The sequence below is a fragment of the Macrosteles quadrilineatus genome, unplaced genomic scaffold (genome assembly GCF_028750875.1).
Source record: "Macrosteles quadrilineatus isolate MER2022 unplaced genomic scaffold, UCM_ALF_1.0 Scaffold_9__3_contigs__length_116548681, whole genome shotgun sequence".
NCBI lineage: Eukaryota > Metazoa > Arthropoda > Insecta > Hemiptera > Cicadellidae > Macrosteles > Macrosteles quadrilineatus.
Window position 1 is genome coordinate 92,219,937 of NW_026542602.1, and position 23,470 is coordinate 92,243,406.

A 23,470-nucleotide genomic window follows, 5' to 3' on the forward strand; every position below is an offset into this window, starting at 1 on the left:
TTCCTTTCATTTGAAAAATACACTTAAAATGATCGAAATTGGTTTTTGAAATGCTAGCACAGGCGATATGCCACCATTTTTTACACCACCCATAACACTTCACTGCGTTATGACGATTCTGGACTAGTTTATCGCACGAGCTACAAATACTTTCAGACTCACCACCCGCCATCTTGCAGACGAAAAAAAAGAAGTGTCTTTAACAGACTCACTGTTAAGTCTTTAACACTGATAAAAGAAGCTCAAGCCGGTTTAAAAAGGTCAATTTAAACTTTGAAAAACAAGCTGCTGCAAATGTCACTAAGTTTTGTTGTCATTTTAGTCTAAGAAGTAATGTAAGCAACAAATCAGACCTTGAAGAATTAAAAGCAGTTAGGTTTGGTCGACTCATTAGAATCACAATGCCGATCCATTAGCAGACTTGAGTGTGTGTGTGTGTGTGCTTTCATGTAGAATGTTACATGTGTGTTTGTTATTGTCTAATGGTTAGCACAACTTGTTGTCAAAAGGATGAGGCCATTCTTCCACAAAAAGTTTCTATTGTTTAATTTCATTATTGATACTTGAAATTGAATTCTTTCTGAAAATTCAGCTAATTTGAGGATTTGAGGATTCTTAAGATTTGACTTGTACACATTACGTGATAATGGCCTACTTTTTAACAATTTCCCAATAGGGAAGTAGGAAGTAGCTACAGTAGAACCTCTTTAATCTGAACCCCCGTAATCCGAACATCCAATAATCCGAACACCTCATTGCTGCACTCTATACACAGTACAGTATAGTTCTATATTGTATACTATATTTAATATACAGTAAGGTACAGTACTGTTAATTCACTATGTTTACTACTGTATTAAATTAGCAACACTCGTGGGGCTGCATACGAATTGACAGGCAAAGCTCTCTCCGAGTACTTAACGCTTTTTACCATGCGGTTAGCATTCTGGGTAGTATGTTTTCTGTGCTAAGAGTCACTTTTTGACCCTGAAATTCGGCTTGCCCAAGTGGCTAAAATATGCTAAACCCTATTGTTCTAAAACAGAAACATGATAAAAGTTAATTAAGTGTTTTAGGATATTACTTTTATTTTAACTAAATTAGTAGATGACGTTAACAGTCGGAGGTGAAGCTCACCAGTATGATATCCTTATTGGTAGACGCTGCATAATGGAACACAGAGTTGGCCTCGTGGTCTAGATGTTCCAGGGAAGCCTTGGCGTTGACCAGTGCCTTGACTACGGCCAGCTGCTGCTCTTTGATGGCCAACATCAGCGGAGACTCCCCCTTCAGTGCATCGGGTGTGTTGAGGTGACTGAGGCAAACATTTACATTAAAAAAATTGCTTTACAACAGAATTAAAACTATTTGTTTGAGTCGTTTTAAATAGAGATCCTCAAAAAGTTGAGTTTAGGGGCTGATAGATGTAAACATCAAATGTTGCAAAACATGACATTGATATTCAGTCAGGGTATACTCTCCAAAATCTACTCTCAGACGTTTTTTTATATGTTAGGTTTTTTGAGCTGGGCTATATTAGGATGATGAAACAGCTGATCTTAATCAGTAACAAATGCATCTCACTTCATTTTACACTCATCCTTCAATCATATTTGTGTTAAACCATGGATAAAACATAGTCCCTTAGTAGATTTCCCATCCTTATGGAACAGCTGAAGCCAATTTTATTATTAGTTGTCTGGTTTTCTGTAGATGTCGTGTTTTGTTTACAATTTGTTTCTTTTTATTTCAGTAATTTAAAACCTCGTTTAACCAAATAAAACTATCTAATCATAAACAATAACTCGTCCACTAGCTATAAAACTAAATAGTGAGACACAAATAATGAGAAACTAACCCTAAAATAATAGAAACAAATTGTAAACAAAACACAACATCTACAGAAAGCCGGAGAGAACTAACAATAAAATTGGCTTCAACTGTTCCATAAGGATGGGAAATCTACTAAGGGACTATGTATTATCTAAGGTTAATCCTAAGCATCCCCATTTAAATTAGTGAAAACAATAACGTGATGAAATATCATTGTTGTGTTTTGTGACATCTATCTTGACAAGTCAATGACAAATGTATGATGTCCAATAGACAACATTCAAATATATTAAATAGATTTTAATATCCTCAGTTTGGATGGCTGGACTCATTCTATTTTCAAAACAACTCCTAAATCAGCCACTTGGTTTTATTTTTAATATGTTATTAAAAAATGACTTTTGTTTTCATGAGTCTTACTATAGGGATTTTACAGAACCAACATTTTAATAGATTATAGCATACCTAAGAACTTGTTCTGAATTCAAGCAGTCTGTCAGGTTCAAGAAGACAGCCAAGTGTGTGATAGTCCATGATGGATGGTCTTGAATTACGTCACAAACTTTCTGGATGCCACTCAGAGAGTTGACCTAAGCCAGATTTGCATCTTGTTACCAATGATAAATCATTTCGCTACTACAAAACATTGTGTATTATCAGAGATGACACTTGGGATAGGTCTTCCCAATCAAAAGAGTTATCTCAATATTTTTTATTTTGGTTACTAAACTCAATCTAAGGCTATGGTTCCACAGACTGCGGAACTTCCGCCGTGCGGTGCGTAATTTTCCGCAGCGGAAAATTAAGCAGCGTAAATCTGGAGGGGTGGTTCCACTGACTGCGGAAATAACGTTGCGAAAATTCAGTTGTGTCCAAACTAGCAGCGAGTATGGATAGGAAGATGAAAGCCCTCGTGGCTTTGATGCTGTAACTGGTGACTTTAATGTGGATCTTTGTGCAGAGGATTATGATACTACTGAATTCCTCAATTTATTGAGTATGTTTGCACTCAAACCTACTATTACTGATATTACTCGTCCCAGTAATAATTTACGTGGCGGTTCCTGTATTGACAATTTTATTACAAATATCCATGTGGATCGTTTCTCCGCTGCTGTTGTTCCAACCCTTGTGTCTGATCATGATGCGATTACGATGAAGGCTACTGTGGACACTAGACCAATCACCACAGATGAACCTGCCCTTCCGCTGAAAAGAAGCAGGCCTATCACAGGTTTTGGATTTACTTACTTTATGTATCTACTTAGCACTTTTAATTGGCTTAGTTTGTATACAATTAGTGATCCATCTGATTCTGTTGATTTTTTCCTCTCATCATTTGTAGCGATAGTTGATAAGCTTATCCTTTAGTGCAAAATAAGGTTAAGTTGGGTAAAGCCAATGCACGTGTTAACAAATGGTATACCACTGAGTTACACAATCTCAAAAGCTCATGCATTGAAATTTACAGTTCTCTCAAATTAAGTGGCTGTGCACATTTAAGAAATGAATACAATCACCTTAGGCGCATGTATAAGTTTAAACTGCGAACAGCGAAGAGTGAATATTTTTCTAACATTGTAAATCAGTCTGCAAACAAACCAAAAGCCACTTGGTCTGTTGTTAGCTCATTGACCTCTGTAAACACTAAGCCTAAAGCATTTTTAGGTAATAATTTGACATCTGAAGGTTTTAATAATTTCTTTATTGACAAAGTGAGTGATGTTGTCTCTAGTATTTCACCTAGTGTAAATAGTCATTTAGATTTCCTGACAAATGTTGACAAACCTTGCACACTGTTCAATTTTTCACCAATTAGTGTTGAGAATCTTTATTCTATTATTATGGGTATTAAGAATAGCCAATCACTAGATGTACATGGTTTGAATGCAATAATCATCAAACAGGCAGCTCAGTTCATATGTGAACCCTTAGCCTATGTTATTAATTTATGTATGCATGCTGGTGTTTTCCCAAGATCATTAAAATATGTGAAAGTAGTACCTGTATTTAAAAAAGGGAAAAAGGACAGTTATGAGAACTATAGGCCTATTAGTATTGTTAGTATTGTATCTAAGGTCTTTGAGATTGTTCTCAACAAACAAATCGTAGCCTATTTTGAATCAAATAAGATATTTTCTTCTTGTCAGTTTGGATTTAGAGCCAAACATAGTACAATTGAGGCAGTGCTGTCACTTGTTCAGATTAGTTCTGAGGGTCTAGAAAAAAAACAAAGTGTTGGTTGTAGATTGTTTGACCTCACCAAAGCGTTCGACACTGTGTCCCATTCCATACTCCTTAGTAAACTTTCCTTCTATGGTGTCCAAAACCCTAGCCTATCTCTCATTGAATCCTATCTTGGAGATAGACATCAGGCTGTAGTTGTCAATGGAATTATGTCTAGTTTTAAGTTAGTCGAGTACGGGGTGCCGCAGGGCTCTGTTTTGGGCCCTTCATTTTTTATTATTTATATTAACGACCTTCCCAATCAGGTTCAGGATGGGTTCGTACATCCTTATTTATTTGCAGATGATTTGGCCCTCTCTGTTATTGAAAAAAGTGCTGAATCCTTGAGAGGTAGACTAGATGACACCTCTAATACCATAAACGACTGGTGCTGTGCTAATAGTCTATGTCTCAATGATCAAAAGACTCTTGAAATTCTTTTTACTTCTAGCCGTCTCAATGCTGCTAAAGCAAACCCTGTTAAGTTTTTGGGAATTCATCTTGAGCCTGGGTTGGGATGGGAAACTCACATTGACACTGTTGTAAACAGAATATGTAGAGGTATTTTTCTGCTTAGAGTTTTGAGTATGATTGTTTCCATTGATGCACTTGTAACTGTTTACCATGCTCACATATTTAGTCATTTATCCTATGGCACTATTCTCTGGGGTAACCACTCCTCCGTTATTAAATTACTAATCCTGCAAAAGAGAGCTGTACGTATAATGTGTGGAACTAGGCCTAGAGCACACTGCAAGCCTTTGTTTGTTCAGTTAAAACTACTCACTCTTCCAGCTATTTATGTTTTGGATTGCTTAATTTATGTGAAAAAGAATGTCCACAATTTATTGTTATGTGAAAATCTACATAATTACTCTACTAGGCAAAAGAATCACATATTTATTAAGTACAATTATTATTCCAGGACCTTAAAAAGTTTTGAGGTAACTGCACTTAAGCTGTACAATGTTCTTCCTACTGCAATCAAAGACCTGCCACTAAACAAGTTTAAAGACAGGATTAAACACTTTTTGGTTAACAGCCCTATTTATAACACTTGTGAATTTTTTGATCTGGACTATTCATTATTGTAGACCATTGCTGACTGTGTAGCCATTCTATGTAAATGTACCTTGTAATTTATGCATGTATGTGATGCATGATGCAGACCTAATTTATTAATTTATTTATTTCTTGTATGCTACTTGACTTTTATTGATGTGTGCGTTTTTGCAACATTTTGTAATTATTTTTTGTGACGAGACTGATAGCATGTAATTGTTGAATGGTCAATAAATTCTTGATTCTTGATTCTTGATTCTTGATTCTTGATATGATGATATTGATGATGATGTTGTCTGTAACCTTCACCTTTATTTTTTAATGGTTATGCTTTCTTAATTTAGGCCTATTTTGAATTTTACATAATACCTTTTAATGAGTTAGGGTAGTTGCATGAGTTTCTTTTTATCAGGGAAGTCCCATCTTTAATTTCAAAAATGTAAAGACTTATGGGTTCGTGTGAAGCTAGTGAACCTAGGCAGAGTCAATGAAAAGACCTGTTTACAAAAATTATTTTATTTTATATGAATACTACTTAATCTATATACAAACATGAAAAATAATGTCCACTATAAAATACCGTTAGGCCTACACCCTAGCATCATCAAGATAGTTATTTTACTTAATTTGTCCTTGGCCTAGGCTAGTAAGTTACTGTTTTAAATTATTGATTTTCAGTACCATCTATGACTGAGCTGAGCCCTGGTAAAAGTATTTAATAATAGAAAATGTTTAACTTAACTTATGCATGATGACTCTAGAATTTGTTATATTGAAGATGTTAAATCACTAGGTTCAGCTACTTATCCGTTTTTGTGGTGTTGAAGATACGTCTTTATGCCACAGGCTATATTGGCCTAAGCTAGTCCTACAAGTTCAGCCTGATATAATTTCACTTCACTAATTAATTACTTTAACACATTTTATAGGCTGACTCATTCATATTTAGACTTCTTGATGTTCTTCATCTCCTAACCTAGGCTACCTAGCCTAAGACGATACTATCGATTTATGTTAGAGACTAACTCCGGTCTTTACTCAAGCACCGTTTCTTCATAGGTGTTCAGTGTTCGACTGCCGTTGCAACTCGAACCGTTTTTTCTAAGTACGCATTTTATTTCAATTTTTTAAGTTGTTATTACAATTTTTGCACCATAGCTAGAGAAAATTCTAAAAATCATTCTATTTTAATTTGGCTTTTATCTTGTAATTCTCAAGATATTTGGTTTAATAACTTTAACTATTTCCCCCTTCTTCAATCTTTTTTCGCGCCATGACCGCCAAATTAAAAACCATTCCTACATTTTTTTTTAGTTTAATTTATTCTTTAAAAAATCTATACAATTGTCTTCAGAAACATATTTAATCACTTTCATCTGATTTAAGTTTTTTGATTAGACTTTCAATTTTCGAGTTAATTGCATTTTAGTCTTGGACTATTTTCTTGGTCAATTTTGCTCCGCACAACCTCATGGCGGTTTTTGCTCGGACCTTGTAAATTAATATTTTAAATTTTAATTTTTTACTTAATTTCTCTAATTTGTCCGATCATTTTGATTTTTCAACACAAGTAAGGGAATTTCATATGATTTTATTTGGTAACACTTTGAGCTCGATAGGACAAGTAGTTTTTTAGATATTAAAGTTATTCGATGCGTCATTTTTCTACAATAGGCCTATTTTAATTTAGTCTAACATATGATTTAAACAGATTTTGACCTCCCCGACAATTCATTACGAAGGCTATGTTCAATATCAATCTTTAGATGCAATGTTTTGACAGCTGAAAGCTTGTATCGTTTTTACTAAATTTTATTTTAGTCTCAACTTGGAATACCCGTTACATGTCGATCTTTTATATTTATTGGTGTCAAGTGTCAAGTCATAGTGATTGAAGTGATATATTTAAGATTCGGGACAGTGAAGGTGCTTACAACATACTCGTTCGTAAACATTTAGTAGACAAGTTTAAGCGGTACTCCCGTGTGTCAAAAGACCAATTTTTCTTTTTGGTTGATCACATCAAAGATGACTTACACACCAATGCTACTAATCGGGACAACCTTTGAATGCCGAGATTAAACTGGCGGTAACATTAAGGTATGTACCAACATTTAGTATTTTTGTTATTTATTTAACGAAATAGCACTAGACATAATGCAACTGCACGGTCACAATAATGCATGGCTCTTCTCCGCTGGCGGAATCCGCACTGCCACTGCTCTCAGACCAGTATGATTTGTCTGCCATGCGGAACTGAAAATTCGGGATGCGGAAACTCACGTCAGTGGAACCGCACACAAGGAAACTCCATTAAGCCAGTGTCGTTGTAATTCCACAGCAGAAAAAATCGCACCGCAAGGCGGAGATTCCGCAGTCTGTGGAACCATAGCTTAAGGTTGATTTTGGTTACTAAATCATTTTTCATGTCTGGTTAGATACAAACTTTCCTCAATATCATTGTGTTTATTTTTATATGAATGCTATTCCAGAAAGTATGGAACATTTGGAATAAAATAGGTTTGTGGGCCTACAAAAAAAATAGCATTATATACATTTGAAAGAGCAACTAAAATACTTCTTCCCTACATAGTTGTATGACAAATTGAGGCAATTATCAAAGCGGTGGGCTAGCTTTGAAATTCCTTTTGTAGAACTTGGCCACCTGTGAGCTGCCCCATGACATACAATTGGACCGCCCTTACCCATTTTTTCTGCACACTTCACACCATTGACAGTAATTTTGTAAAGCTCTTAACCCTTCCCGGATTAGTGACGGATATATCCGCCTAAGTCTTTGGCGATAAAGGACGGGTGGCGGATATATCCGCTTATGGTTTTTGATGTTCCGGACGGGAAGCGGATACATCCGCCTTCTCTTCAGACAGACTGGCAGGTGCTTGAGCAGTAACAAGATGTCAACAAGAGGCCCTTTCCTGCTCTCTCCCGCACCCCCCCCCCCCTACACTCCCCCCTCAACGTTTCGCGCTCAACACAACGTTGTCTTTATTTATTGTTTACATATTGTTCTGTATTTATTGCCTAACTTTGTTATGGTAATATCTTCAAAGACGGGTGGCGGATATATCCGCTGCTTTTCTACACATCTGCGGACGGGTAGCGGATATATTCGCATAGTTAAAAACGAGTAAAAAATTATTTTGACAGTATGAAGTGTTCCATTGTGTTAATTTTATGTATACTTGTATAACAAAACATAAGTAAAGCCAATTAAGAAAAACAAAGATAAAAGTTTGGATGATTTTCGAACTATTTCATTGTTATCAGTTTTCTCAAATTTGCTAGAAAGAATAATTTTAAACAGACTTCTACCTTATCTCTAAAACATCAAATAATTAACAAAGAACAGTTTGGATTCAACCATAGATACAGTTTCTAAATTTATCGATTTCATCATTAAGAATATGGATAGTAAAACCTCTTCTGCAGCAATCTTTTGTGACTTGTCAAAAGCGTTTGACACTATTGACAGAAATATATTGCTAGAAAAAATGGAAAATTATGGAATCAGAGGACAAGCGATTAACTTAATTAAATTCTATTTTGAAAAACGATTTCAGATGGTGCGGATAAATGACCTAAGTGGCTCATATGACACCGATTGGGAAATTGTCCATACAGGATATCCACAAGGATCGATATTAGGGCCGATTCTTTTTTAAATTTATGTCGCAGACTTGCCCAAAAATGCTGAATGCACTTTTTCGAATACAATTCAGTACGCTGATGACACTACTGTAGTAGTCCAAGAAGGGAGTCAAGGTGGTCTTGACCTTAATATTGAGGATTGCATTTTTAACTTAAGCACCTGGTTTAAAGAAAATGGATTAAAATTAAATGAAAACAAATCTGAAATAATCAAATTCAAAACTCGTAAACCTTCATAAAATTCAAGTAAAACCAAAAAAAATTTTATAAATTTTTAGGAATAACCATAGATGTGAAATTAGAATTTTCTTTACAGATTGATACTTTAAGTAAAAAATTAAATTCTTCTTGTTTTGCTCTTAAAGTACTATCAAATTCACTTGATAAAAACATTTTAAAACTGTTTACTTTGCAACTATTCAATCTAGATTAACTTATGGATTGGTAATTTGGGGTAGTACTTCGTGTGAAAATTTTAATAGAATACTCCGAATTCAGAAAAGCGCCATTAGAATTTTGCATCATATTCCGGTTGATGAGCACTGTCAACAAATATTTCAAGAACCAAAATTATTAACTTTACCTTGTCTTTATATTTATGAATTATGTAAATACTTCATGAAAAATAGAATCCTTTTTGAAAATCACACGAATGCGTATAACACAAGACGTAATTTTATAAAATATCCCTCGCACTCAACAGCAAAATTTGAAAAATCTCCTGATTATATGACTCGTAGGGTAATTAATAAATTCTTATTATTCGAAAAAGACACAGACTTTAACAATTGTTTTTTGAAGAAGGTCAGGCAATACTTGTATTACAGTGCATTTTATACTTTGAATGACTTTTTTAACAGTAGTGCTAAGTTAGTTTAAGCTTTGAGATGACATTGTACTTACTCATCATTAATTTATGACTATTCTCTATGTACATATTTGTATATTTATGGATAAATAAAACTCTTTCTTTCTTTCTTTCTTTCATTAATAAGAAAAATTTATTTTTATTTTTTCCCGTCCTATGTCACGATTTTGCCTGTCCGGGAAGGGTTAGGTTTAAGGCCAGTAAAAAAGTGTTCCAGACCACACCCCACAACTAGCAGGATTTACAAATGCAGCACACTTGAGCTTATATATTGCGACAACCCACAGCAAAACGGAACTTCTCTGAAACAGCTGGATAGTCAATGCTCAAGTCTCAACTAGAAATTGAGTGATCAGCATGCGCCTATCGTCAGACAAATCAGTCCTTACTTTCTGAATAGCCTTCATATTAAACCTCATAGAGGATCATCTCCGGTTCCGCCTCCTCATGTATGACACTACAGATGGCCCACGGACGATAAGTGTCACTTCCGGTGCTACCCAAGGTTTCATACTCGGCCAGACCTCTGGAATGTCGCATATTACAGCCTCCTGAGGTCTGAAATGCCTGAGGAAACTGTTCTGGTTGGGTACGCAGACGACGTTGCAGTTTTGATAGCTGCACGTAGCGTTGAGTTGGCTCAGCTAAAGCTGAACCGAGTTAAGCGTACCATAAACGCATGGATGGCAGACCACGGTCTCTCGCTTGCTTTGAGCAAAACTGAGATCGTGATATTAACAAAAAAACGGATCTTAATTGACACCATCATTCCGTTGAGGGTAGGGGACCATCGAAGTCCAGACCGTTCGTTCTGCCAAGTACCTAGGGGTTATGGTGGACAAATCCCCACAGTGTGTACACCGTACATAGATAGTCCTACGGAGTGAATAAATGAATGTATGGAAATGTTAATAATAAGTTAAATAGGAGGCCTAGGGAAAGTTGTTTCAGGCTTCAATGTTATTTATTATGACTATCACTCACCGTTGCAGAGATTGATATTAGAACAGGTATTTTGTCCTTGTACTGCAAAAAACGAATTTCAACTTCATCCTTCACTTCAGAGCGGTATAAACTGAAACAAGCAATTTTTATATATATATTACTGAAAATGGAATCCCTCAAACCGAGTGTTACGAACTAAAAACTAAATTTAAATCGTACTTTGTCATTCAAGGTAGGAGTGCCGACTAGTTGTGCTCACAACATCTTGAACCCAAGTTTTTGGCCATCGGGAGTCTTGGTTAGGAATTTCATTCCCTTTAAACGCAGTGTTTTACCAGCGGGGAATTCTAAACCTAGATCTTTTTTAGGGAGAACTGTCTACTGCACTCAACCAACATAGGCTAAACTGGAAATGGGCCAAACTGCTACATTCTGGTTACCTACCCCTACTGTAACACACGATCTACTGTTATTATACTGTGCCCACGGAGTGTAAACAAATGGAGGCTTCTCCTAAATAATCAATATAGAAACCAAGGTTGTATCATTGAATGTACAGTGTATGAGAACTAATTTTGATCTTTTGACCCTTTTTGTCAAAGAAGTGAAGTACGATCTTCTATTCGTATCTCTGAACGTTGGCTCGTTATTGAGGAGAATGACACCAAAAGATGCATAGCAGACTTACAAATTGTAAATGGCAGCTCCCACAAAAATGTTGGGGTACCTATTTATGCTTTAACATGTATATAGATCACCTGATGGAGATATTGAAAGTTTTTTTTACTCAACTTTACCTTTGTTTGCAATATCTATTTGGACTTTCAGCCAAGAAATTTGTGATCTGTGGTGATTTCAATGTTCATTAGAACGTCCCATCAAGAGAGGATGCCAACTTCTCGAATTTACTGTGAACCTACGGCCTTTATATAACCACTAAACTACCAACCCGAGGGAGTGCGTGCCTGGATACGGCGGCTTCTAATTTTAACACCTGGGAGTATTCGGTGTAAGTTGTCAACGCACTGGTGGCTGACCATGATAGAGCAGTGGTCCTGAGTGTGAAGACAACGGAAAGGGTGAGTAGGCCTAATAATTTATTTATTTCATTCCAACGGCAAATAATGTAACTTACCAATTCTTAATAGGAATCACGATGTAACGTGGCTACATACAAAGAATATACAACAATATACAGAAATACAAATAGAGATAAGTTACAGAATAAGTATTTACTAGATAAATATGTCATTGAGAGAAGAACTGTAAATAAGTTAGAGAGAGTTTTGCTTTGTTTCGTACGATGCTACGTAGCCTACTGCTAGTTTTAATGTTCCTAGTGATTCTCCAAAGCCCCATGTGAACTTCCTCCTTTTCTTTAAGCAAGTAGGTACATTTAAATACATTATTACACTGTTTTACCAATTAAAATTCTTAAGGGTCAATGTCACAGAATGGGATAACTTATGTCTCAGGTATTTAAATAAAAAATAAAACTGAATAAAAAATAATTAAATGTGTGTACTTACTTATTTACCTTATTTCCCAATAATATATTCCTTTATTTTAGCAATTACATGCATAATTTAAAAGTTTTTAAGGTTACAGACGCATATTTACAGTCCGGTCACTTGTCTCCGGTCACTAACCTAAACATCAAATGAGATGTGAAATATGGAAAAACTCTAAAAACACGACAGAGCTTTGAATATAGGTTATACGTAATACTTATTATTCGAATACGTCATCTGTTCAATCTTAAAATTGGTCGGAATATTGATTTTTCGACCTAATACGTCAGTCTCCAAGTGCCACCGAGATATAGACTGTGAAAATGACGTAGCCCGCCAAAGCAGCAAAAAAAGTTGTAAAGCGCGGCAAATTGTCCCAGCCTTGTGAGTACCTTAAAGTTGCTGTGAGTTGAAGTTTTCGCCAGAAGAAATGTTGATTTGGAAATTATAATCAAAACAACAGGTAAGAAACACATCGTAGGCTACCTTAATTATGTTACAGTTCGGTCACTCACACTAATCTGATATATTCCAATAAAACTGGCAAATAAAACGTTGGACTAGTTGTAGAATTGTGCACAGAGCATAACCTGAAAATGAGGCCTAGCCTCATCAACTAGCCTAGGAGCTATATAAATAATATAGTAAGATTACGGTCACGAACCGTCCGGTCTTGTTACCGGAGCTGTTTTTCCGTGACCGGGCTGTAATATAGTGCCAAAATGTATAATAAACGCAGGTTGCTTTTATTTTATTATGTTATTTGATATTCTAAATTTAACTAACAACACAAAGATTAAACTTTAACTAAAAATAGTTTAAAAAAAACTAAATTGTTATAAGAAATTTGTTTCCAAAATATCCAGGTACCGTATGAATGAATTTACGTTTTAGTTCTTTGTTATATAGGCCTATTTAATATTTGTCGTTTACGATTCTATGGTCAGTTTTTAACCATATGTAGGCCTAAGCTCAAATATTTGCATAACAGGATGGACGCATACTCAAAATCTTAGTTTTAGTCACGGCGGCGGCAGCCCGGTCACGGCAGCGACAGCCCGGTCACGGTACTGTGTATAAAAATTAAGAAAAATGCATTGGTAGGCCTAATTTATTTTTTTTACAATAGGTAGTTTGTAAACTAATTGTATATCTATGTTACTGAACTTTTTTCAAATACAAGTAGGCCTAGGTATAGGCCTATATTTAATTAACTAGGCCCTATGATGGATTTTGTTGACTTTTAAGAGGAGTTTCTATTTAATTTCACCTTTATCAATCACTTTTCATGAAAAAAAAAACAAAGATTTAGTCTTATAAAACTATAAAACCTGTTGAAATAGTGTTATTTCCTAATTATCAATATGTTTGTTTTTTTATTGAACAATATTTACTGTTTTTTTTTAACAATAGGTGTGACTGGACTGTACTTGGTGACCTGAAAAATAAAGTTAAATAGGCCTAAAGATTTTAAGCTCTGCTGCTGATTGATTTGTATTTCTGAATGGTTGTTACTTCTTATATAATAACTTAATATTAACAAAATATTTTATAAAAAAATTGGCAAATTGTCACATTTAGTGACAATGATCCTTAAGCACAATCCAAGCCAAACAGGGGTTGTTGGTAACAACTCCTATAGAGGAAAAATCAAAAATTGGTAGGCCTATCCAGAACTAGCTAAGATGCGTGCTCTAACTTAACTCATTCTACTGCATGACCATTATAAAAGCGCCATTGAACCCCACCTGAAAGCTAAATTCTTTGATCTCTATAAAAAGGCAAAGAGAAACTACGGTAAAAAGGTTGCAGAGACAAAAGAGGAGTGATATCAACGGAAAAGTTGTGTTAACAAAAAACAGCTTCCGTACCTATTAACCCTCCAAGTGTCCATAGTAATGGTATTAATGTTGGCCCATTTATTGCGCAATCGCAGGGTTTTATTAAGTAAAATGTATCTTAGAACCTTAAAAACACTTTAAAGTATACTGTTTTATATATATCATTTTGTTTGGAAAATTATGGGGTTCAATATAACATATAAAACATTATGGTACAAAAAAATTTTCTACAATTTTTGTGGGGTTACTATTTCTCAAAAATTATCAAATAAATGAAAAAAATTTATGTTTGCGCTCAATAAATTGTTATAACTTATAGGTTTACAAATATTTTAAAATAGCTACTTTGTTCAGAATTTTATGAGGATTCCAAAAATATAATAATATAAGGAAGTAGGTTTGCAAATAAATAAATTATGGGTTTCGTACATTTAGCGTTACCGTAGCTAAGAATGCATAGCCCAACCATAGCTAGGAATCTGGCCGATAATTTACATCAATATCACTATATTAGGTACCGGTACCTACTTCAGGATCATCAACCAGCCCTTCAAAATCACTTAAATCTTCTTATAATGCACCACGTATATCACTACCGGTACATACTTTTTATTTTTAACAAAACAATGATGAACGTAATAAAACACATCAGTCATCGGTGCGAGGTTAACCAAGTTGTTTACACGCACGTCATCTTTTCGCAACTAAAATGAAAAGCGTCTAGAAACAGACATCAGGAGAAAGCTCAGAATCTGCGGAAAACAACGATACCAATCTTGATCCAGTTCAATCTGATTCAGTCAGTCCCAGAGCCTTCGCCGTAAACAATATTTGTGTGTCGCAAAAGCGACACACCACGGCGGGTGTGTTGTGCGTCGATTACGCGACGCTTAACACTCGGAGGGTTAAGTTATATAACTTATATATGGTAGGCCTATAGATTTACTTTAAAAATGTAAATATAAAAACTGTCATAAAATTTGTCCTGTGAATAAACATCAAAAGGTCGAGTAGGCCTAGGCTATGTAGCCTAGGCTTTAAGTTTTTTTTTTTCAATATTCAAAAAGTAAGTTAGCCTCAAGTTGGGTTTTCCTAGGCGGAGGGCGGAGAGAGGAACGCGGAGAGCAGAAAATAGATTAACATGGCGTTCCGCTCCGCTTCTAGGAAAACAGTAACATTAAATTACCTAAGACAAGTGGAGTCCGCTCTCCACGCTCCTCTCTCCACTTCCTTAGGAACTTAGGTGGGTAGGCCTACATTTGTTCATAACTTAATTAGGCTAGCTTTTTAAGGTTTTAAAACAAGGTCCAGAGAACACAATAAAAGATGATGGCAACTAAGCTGAAACTTATCTTATCAGTTGATTGATAAGCTGCGGTTTCACTTACCCCCTGGTTCCACTTACCCCACTTTACCCCCCTAACTTAATTCTACAGCCAGGGGTCACTTGCAAAAGTATTTCATTGTAAGTTTATCAGAGTGAATCATAAAGTTTATAGCCAAGGCCTATTGTCGGGATCACGTAAGTTTGCAGTTGGTGGCAGCCAATCACAAGACAATGCTAGTGCGACGTAGGTAGCCACATCGCCCATTGACAACACTAATTAAATATACAAAGCAATATTTTGAAATCAGCTGGTATTATTAGATTTGGCAACACCGCACCGTTCTTATTGGTTCATTCAAAACCATATGGTTAATAGGCTCCTCCCTTAACTGCAAACTTATGTGGTCCCGACTCGATAAGTTACTTATTACGGTACTAGTTATTATATGCCTATTATATGGCTACTGAAATTCTTACCTGTAGGCTAGGTCACAGTATGCTCTTAGAATAACAATTTCATATTTATTGTCATTGTTTGTTGGTCCATAAAACACAATGTTGTCTTCCCTGCATATTACAGTTCTGTTGCTATACTTATCAGACTTCACCTCCAGAACTTTATTTGGTGGACTGGTATTGCTAAACATTTTTTGTAGCACATTCCCAGCAGTAGTCAGATTTTCAAGCCAAGAAGACATGACTACAAGGCCTACAATATAAGTTAATTAGGGAAAAGATGACACAATTACACAAGATTATGTTAATTCAATTCCAGACTACTATCTTCGTTTACACATACTCCACAGTGTCATAGGCCTAGAAGCTTTTGGATGGTTTTTGTTGAATATAGGCCTACATACAAATAGGAATAGGCCTAGGCTAAGCTTAACTGGGGAAAAGTCTTTCTACACAAATTAACTGTACTACAATGAATCAACTCAATGAATAAAGATTGCTAACAAATACACCAAAATGTCACAAGTTTTCAATGCAATAAACTTTCCACGACTCTTCAAGCTTCAGTTCAAGTCTACCTTTAGTTTAGTTGTCCCGTTGTCCGGGTTGTCGTTGTCCCTATAATAGTTTGTTTGTACTTTCTCTGTACTGACTGAAAAAACTGATCGATCGATCGATCGGTGATCACAGAGATTCTGTTCTGTTGTCTGCACTGCACTGAGCTATAATCTGTCGTTGTCTGTCCGTAAACGCTAGTAGTTGACTCGACTCGACGACTCGACTGAGGAGAGGACTGAGGAGTGAAGAGTGAGGACTGACCCAATGAAATGAAATGAAATGATTTATTTGCCGTTGATCATGTACATGAAATGGGCATTGTCACATATGATTAATGAAATTAATTAAAACAGATTGTCATATATCTATAAAGACTAACTAAAATCTAATTTCTATACATGTATTAAGATATTCATATGTATTGTAAAAGGGATTGTCTAAAAGCCAAGCAGTTACCTTTTTTTTGAAGACTTTGGGTGTGCAGGTCCTTGATGATTCATGTAGTTTGTTAAAAAAATTGATGCAATTTGCCTTGTGTGATATGCCGAATTTTGCCAAGGTTATTAAAAGAAAACAAAAGAGGTCAACTACCACGGCCGCCTTAAACTACAGGCACGGTCGCCTTTAACTACAGGCCGCGGCCTGGTAGAATTGGCAACATCGCAAGTGGTGTTGTTCAGCGACAGACGTCCCATAAGATAACATGACAGACAGGTGACATCAGCTCATTAATTCGCACTTTAATAATTTAATTTATAATTTATGAACATAAATTTATTAAAATATTGAAAATAAAACATACAGAATTGAAAATTGAAACAGTATGAATTAAAATCTATATCTGTACATTTTTAAGCGGAGTCAATATTGTCATAGTCTAGTAACCAATCTTTCGTAAATACACAAATACCATTAGCTGCTACAAAAACAAAAACAGCTGTTACAACACCACTTGCGATGTTGCCAGTTCGAAGGCCGCGGCCTGGAGTTAAAGGTGGCCGTGCCTGGAGTTAAATATGGTTAAAGGTGGCCATGGTTTTAGGGTGAACAAGTGTACATGGTAACTTAACCAAGCCAGTTTTTTTAGCGAACCTGAATAGAAGAAGAAGAAAGAGAAGAGAAGAGTAATTTTTTTTAGGAAATGTTGGTTCTGTTTTCTGTTCTGGTTGACTAAAGGAGGTTATGTCAAGCTGATTATTGGGAAGCATAAAACGTTTTAGATTTTAGTAGGGGTTTGTTAATATTACGACGAGCAATTCTGTTTGCTAAGGTAAGATGTACTGTATAGTCTTGGTTTTCTCAGCAGCATGACGAACCGGTATTCCAATAGTTTCAGTAATGAACCCTGGCTAGAAGTAGAACCTGGCCTAGGCCTACTGTAATTTGCTTTTCAAGAATCATATAGGCTACATTTAAAGTAAATAAGTTAAAGCACGGTAGCCTAAATAGGCTAGTCCTAATACATCCATCGCAAGGGTACAGTTTCTTAACTGGGCTATGCTAATATCGATTGAAACTATCGATTCGACTAAGTTAGTAAACCTTCATGCAATTTTTTCACTAGGTATCAGCAAGTTTGGTTAGGTTAGTTAGGTTAGGTTATGACAGTTTCATTATATGCAAAGGATACGCGTCCAGTAACGGACGTGGATTAGGCGGCCGGTAGTTACTGTCATAAACTAACCTAACCAACCAAACTTGCTGATAGTGAAAAAATCAAATGAAGGTAAAGTAAATTCTGTTCCTTCATAAATTGTGATTCGGAAAGCGAATAGGGACCTCTTGTCGGGAATTTTCGATTTTGAGTTATATGTATATTTGAATTCCTTAAACTTATTAAATTCCTAATCACTTGGTGCAAATCCCATGCATCTAGGATCACCTATGGGGGTTTTTTTTAAAGTTAAGTTAGCCTATAGGACTTTGAAATTTTGTTATGGAAAAGGATCATTTTGAAAAAAACCATTTTGAAAATTTCAAATAAGTTACGCTTAAAATAAGTTAGGGTACACTTCCATATCTGTTGGTACAAACAACCGAATGAGTAGGCCTACCTAATATTGATTACCGGTATTCGATTGTTTAATTTGATATACCGTTTGGGCAATTATTTGGTATGTCTACAACGCGATATTATGTACTTTTTTGATGTCTACTTACAGTATTTTTCACGCTGAATCCAAAAATGCAATCAGTTTTTGTCGGAGAGATTCCTAAATGATCGTAAAACGAGGGTCAACATTACGAATCTAAGGTTCATTGAGCTATACTGATGGCAATATGGCGTGGTCTGGACGGGTCCGTATGTGGACTGAGGACTGAGTGAGGAGGAGAGCAAACAGCTGTTTGTACTCGATACTTAATGCGGAATGAAATCAGTTCGTTTTGAAACCAGAGATAATCAGAATCAGTTCTTATTTAGGCATGTGAGGAAGGTAGGTCGGGTTTTATGCGGATTCGTGACTGTATTAAGTGTTTTGAAGTGAGGTTAGATTAGGAAGGTAAAGGTTAGGTTATTATGAACCGACTCATTAATTTATGCTACTTCCAGACTGTTTTTGCACAATTTAATAGTGGGTGAAACACAATGAAATAACGATATCAAAAATGCGTAAGCATATAGGCCCTAGCCTATAATGTGGTCGACTAACTAACTAAAAGTCTTGTTTTCTAACACATTCCAATGGCCTGTAATTTATCACTAACTAATTTCCCCAGTTTCATCCACCAATTGAGGTTAACAGTGGAAAATTCAGTGAGAACGCATTTTAGGATTTGCACCCGATTTTTGAATTTGTAATTCTAGTCATAATAGTTGGTCATTAAACAACAAGGAAACATTTTCAAAATCGTCTCGTTAAATAACTCTTTTTAAAATAACTTCAATCGCTGAAAAACAATATGGATGTAACACAATTAATTATCTTAACAACCCGGTTGACTATAATCAGTATAATCTAAACATTAACTTAATTACCTAACCTAACCTACCTTTAAAGCACCTAATGCAGCCATGAATCCGCTTCCTGACCTGCCCTCCCCTCATGTCTCAAATAAGATCAGTGTTCAATTTTGTTAAATAGAAAGTTCCCATTCCTATCAGCTAACCCGTTATTAACCCGTAAAATTAACCTTTACCCGTCTAATTACCCTTTTCTCCCGATGATTCCCCACGTTGGATGTCTCCCCCACCCAAAACCCCGAATTCATTAGGTGGAGTTATTGCTGATAAGTTAGTAAGCTACCGATACTTACATGTTTGTCTATTTCTCGCTTATTTAACTTCGGATCAAAAACATTCTTGCATATTCGTGATCTGCTGTCATTCCAGTTTATTTAACCTAATAGTTAAATAATTTTAAGTTAACCCTCCGAGTGTCATGCGTCGCTGCAGCGACGCGTAACGCACTTTGTATAGTGTCGTGCGTCGCTACAGCGACTCGCGAACACTGTTTACGGCGAAGGCTCTATGACTAACTGAATCGGACTGTACTGGATTGAGTTAGGTATCGTTCTTTCCGTAATATTCTAAGCTTTCTCCAGAGGTCTGTCTCTAAGCACTATTCATTTTAGTTCCGAAAATATTGTAGCAGACAGCTGACTGAGCTGACGTGCGTGTATTTGTAAACAGCTAGGTTACCCTCGGACCGATGACTGATGTGTTTTATTACATTTATCATTGTTTTAGTGTTAAAAATCAAAAGTAGTGATATACGTGGTGCATTATAAGAAGATTTAAGTGGTTTTGAAGTGCTGGTTGATGATCCTGAAGAAGTAGGTAGTGATATTGATGTAAATTATCAGCCAGATTCCTAGCTATGGTTGGGCTATGCATTCTTAGCTAAACGCTATGTACTGAAATCTGTTTTTTGCCCATAACTTATTTATTTGCAAATCTACTTCCTTATATTATTATATATTTGTAATCCTCATAAAATTTAGAACAAAGTGGCTATTTTCAAATATTTATAGGCCTATAATTTATACAATTTCATTGAGCGCAAACTTATTTTTTTTTTTTTTTAATTTTCGAAATTATACATTTTTTTTACCTAAAAAAATTTTTTTAAAAAAATCTTCCTTAAATGTTTTATATATAATATTGAAGCCCAAGATTTTCCAAACAAAATGGTATATAGAACAGTATAATTAACATTGTTTTTAAGCTTCTCAGATCAGTTTTAATAAAATCTTGCAAATGAGCAAAAAATAGGCTGACATTAAGGCCAAAACACGTGACACTCGGAGGGTTAATCAATAATACTAATAATCTTAATAAATAAGTTAATCTAACCTTTTAACACACTACTTGAAAAAGTGACCAGTTTACATTTCTCAACAATTATTATGACTAGTCTATTTGTACAATTTAGTAACTCCCAATTAATGTGTCTTGTTTAAAATACAATTTACAAATTAACAGCTGTTTCATTAAAAAGTATTATTCACATGTCCAAAATGTAAACAAATCTGTAGAGGGATCTTTAAAGGCTTCTGGGGCAGAGCCCTAAAGACGGTGACACACTATCGATCTTTTCCCCGAACAAGACCCCGAACCGAGCAGGGAGAAGGGAGAAGGGAGGTCGAAGGGAGGATGTTCGATAGTGTGTCACGGGTCCGTACACCGATCAAGACGCCGAACAAGACATCAGGCCGAGCAGGGAGACGAGCGCTCTGGAGGCGGTTTTTTGGCGAAAGATCAAAGAAAAGATCGGTCCGATGTACGGTCCGATGTACGATAGTGTGTCACGGTACATTTTTGCCCCGTACATCGTCGCGAGCGCCGCACCGAGCGGCCGCCTGCGCTAGCATTGATAGTTCTGATTTAATATGGCAATTAAACTCTTTAATTGGTAAAATAAATAAATGTTGAGTAATATGTTGCCGTTATATATTATAATCATTTAAGATGTAATGTTTGTGGTTTGTTTGGTCAAGGTTGAAAGTGTAGAAACCGTTAAATCAATTATATCAATAATATTAAGGTTGAATTAAGTAATTGATGTTGACTTAAATTCTTTCAAAAATAATATAAACATTAATATTATTAAAGGCAATTAAAATGATCATTCTGTAACGTTATTTCAATGAATAAAACCAATAGAAAACAGCACTGCCTCCGCGCTCTCACTCGCACACACTCTCTATCTCTCTCCAAACTTCCTTTTGCCGCGCTCGGTAGAATTCGTCTGGTCTTGGTCATGTTCGGGGAAATGTTCGGAGTTAAAATTTTGCTGATATTTATCTCCCTTCTCCCTTCTCCCTGCTCGGTTCGGGGTCTTGATCGGGGAAAAGATCGATAGTGTGTCACCGCCTTAAGGGAATTTACTTCGTTTTTCTTTTGATAACCCATCTACAGACCAAGACCTTTCTTTTGACACCCCTACCAAGTTTCTACGCCCAGCCGTTCTCTCAAATTAGTGGAGACAAAGTTTCCTATTAAATTTTTAGATTCCCCCATGTTAATCTTATGGGAGAAAATCCAACTTTGATGGAAGATCCTGCCCAAACTAATAAAGATATCAAAAAACGAAAAACACTTTGCAAAACTACAGATCAGGGCAATTCTTTTGACATTTTAATCATCAAAATCGGTCCAAAAATGAGGGAGGAGTTCTGTTCAAAAAAATCGGCTTAGCGTATTATATATATAGATTGTAAAGTGTTATGTAATATGGGAAATAAATTCATTCATTCATTATTTGAGTACCCATGTGACGTACCCATAAATGTTTTTTTGGGTTTTATGGTCGTTTTCTGCAGAAAAAGAACGTCATTTTCGGAATCAGCGTTGAATTTTCCCGACTAGGATGAAAGAAAATTAATACATAGGGCCTATACCCTTATTATTGGTTATTTATTGGTTTCCCTTATGTTTTATTTATAACTAACTATCTCAATAACACTAATCAAGGGAGAACATCAAATTTTAACTGAACCCCATTTTGTGAGTGTATATTCTCCTTTAGCTAACTAGGCTATGCTATTTCTTTTATAAAAAAATGGGAACAGCTTGTCATGTAAGTTACCTAGTTTGAATGTTTGATTCGGCACTCAAAATTTAAGTACCTATTGTACTAAGTAGCCTACCTACATTAATGTTATTGCAAAAGAATTACGGCATATAAAGCCCAGGTGGTGCTTGGTATGCAGGCAATCTTGGCTTATGTGATTTTGCATACTCAATCCTGTGATTGTCTTGGTAACCGAAAAGGTTAATGCTTAATTTCAATTCTGGAGGTTGCTGGTTCAATCCCGACCGAGATAGATTCTAAACCTAAGTGTCATTTGTCATTGAGCTACGACATAAAGATTTTTTTATAAAAACGTCAATTTCATAGATACTGTAAAAATACCAGTGTTTGGACCATCCTTACAATAAACTTTTCAGAAACTTTTGACGTAAATGGTCCAAAAAAAATTCAATGTAAGTTATTCAATATATCCTTTGCTTAGAATTCTTTGTGTTTCATAAATAATATAAGTGATAAAATAAAGCTTTATTTCTGGGATTAATATCTGGTATGTATGGTTCTACTTTGATGGGGCACTTAGCTAGAAATAATAATTTGACATCCTTTCTTTTTATTTCAAAACTAACTGATTAACCTATGACAACCTAATTTTTTTGTTTTAAGAAAATATTCCATATTTTCAGGGAAGGAGAATGAACTTCATTGTGAACATCGTTCGACAGTCCATCACCAATGTGAATCCTCCTGTGAACAGTGTCACTCAGGTAGCGAAGACATTGTTACAACCAGTGTTGCCAACATTGAACTTTGTCAATGGATTTAAGATGCGTTACGCAGTGAAACGGAGGTGCCGAGACTGCTGGTTGGAGATTAGAGACGGTAGAATTTACAATCTTTGCTTAACTCATCCGAGGCACAAGCAGATGGGACTGAAAACGCACGATAAAAAGAAAAGGATCCTCACGTGGGCAGGTATGAGCAAGAGGCGTGCTTGGTAAACGTTTATTTGTATTAGCTTAGTAGGTATTGTAAATATATTTTTGTTCAAAATGTTTCGAGTTGTTTTGCTGTACCCGAACTGATGTTTTTTTCCAATGTGGAGGACTCATCTGATAAAATGTGTCCGTTAAAAATAGTTGCCAAAATTCAAAAAGTGTTAACTGATTCCAGTTTGGGCACATATGGTTGAAATAAGAATT

General features: G+C 35.7%; 1 protein-coding gene and 1 long non-coding RNA gene across 7 annotated transcripts in view; one reads left to right on the top strand and one right to left on the bottom strand.

Moving 5' to 3' along the window:
* Positions 1-16,350, bottom strand: part of LOC129004329 (85/88 kDa calcium-independent phospholipase A2-like) — a 57,937-nt gene extending 41,587 nt beyond the window's left edge. For 5 of the 6 annotated variants that reach the window (XM_054432877.1, XM_054432878.1, XM_054432876.1 and 2 more), the window contains exons 1-4: positions 15,760-16,350; positions 10,643-10,733; positions 2,299-2,423; positions 1,138-1,315 (exon numbers count right to left, since the gene is read on the bottom strand). In XM_054432877.1, the coding sequence (XP_054288852.1) occupies positions 1,138-1,315; positions 2,299-2,423; positions 10,643-10,733; positions 15,760-15,980 (615 nt within the window). In that variant the 5' untranslated portion in view covers positions 15,981-16,350. The remainder of the gene's footprint in view (positions 1-1,137; positions 1,316-2,298; positions 2,424-10,642; positions 10,734-15,759) is intronic. The other variant, XM_054432875.1, reaches the window with a different exon arrangement.
* Positions 16,351-17,382: 1,032 nt separating this feature from the next.
* On the top strand, positions 17,383-23,325 carry LOC129004331 (uncharacterized). The gene is made up of 2 exons (XR_008491696.1): positions 17,383-17,566; positions 22,955-23,325. It is a non-coding gene; the product is annotated as an uncharacterized LOC129004331 (long non-coding RNA).
* The last annotated feature ends 145 nt before the right edge of the window (positions 23,326-23,470 follow it).